The 275-nt window shown below is 54.5% G+C and overlaps 1 protein-coding gene across 1 annotated transcript in view; it reads left to right on the forward strand.

The window, feature by feature from the left end:
- Positions 1–71: 71 nt before the first annotated feature.
- The window catches only part of EMH_0083750 (uncharacterized protein), a gene marked incomplete at both ends in the record, with an annotated part of 1023 nt that continues 819 nt past the window's right edge, over positions 72–275 (forward strand). The window contains one exon of the mRNA XM_013500672.1: positions 72–199. Coding sequence (XP_013356126.1) covers positions 72–199 — 128 coding nt within the window. The remainder of the gene's footprint in view (positions 200–275) is intronic.

The raw sequence follows: 275 nt of genomic DNA on the forward strand, positions 1-275 counted from the left end.
TGCTGCTGCTGCTGCTGCGAAAAAGGCATATCCTGTCTCCTTCTATATCAGCTGCTGCATGCGGCTGGTGCATGCAGCTGGTGCATGCAGCAGCAGCAGGAGAGAGGAGACAGGAGCCGCCGGCGGCGGTGTGGGGCGCAGCCCCGCTTGGCGGGTGGTGGCAGAGAGACACAGAGAAAGAGAGACAGAAAGAGAGACAGTGAGGGTGTGTGTGTGTTTATGTTTGTCTTTTTTGTCTGTCTCCTTTACAAATGAACTCTACTACTGTCTCCTTT

Source organism: Eimeria mitis, genomic scaffold (genome assembly GCF_000499745.2).
Source record: "Eimeria mitis Houghton genomic scaffold, Emh_scaff5719, whole genome shotgun sequence".
Lineage (NCBI taxonomy): Eukaryota > Apicomplexa > Conoidasida > Eucoccidiorida > Eimeriidae > Eimeria > Eimeria mitis.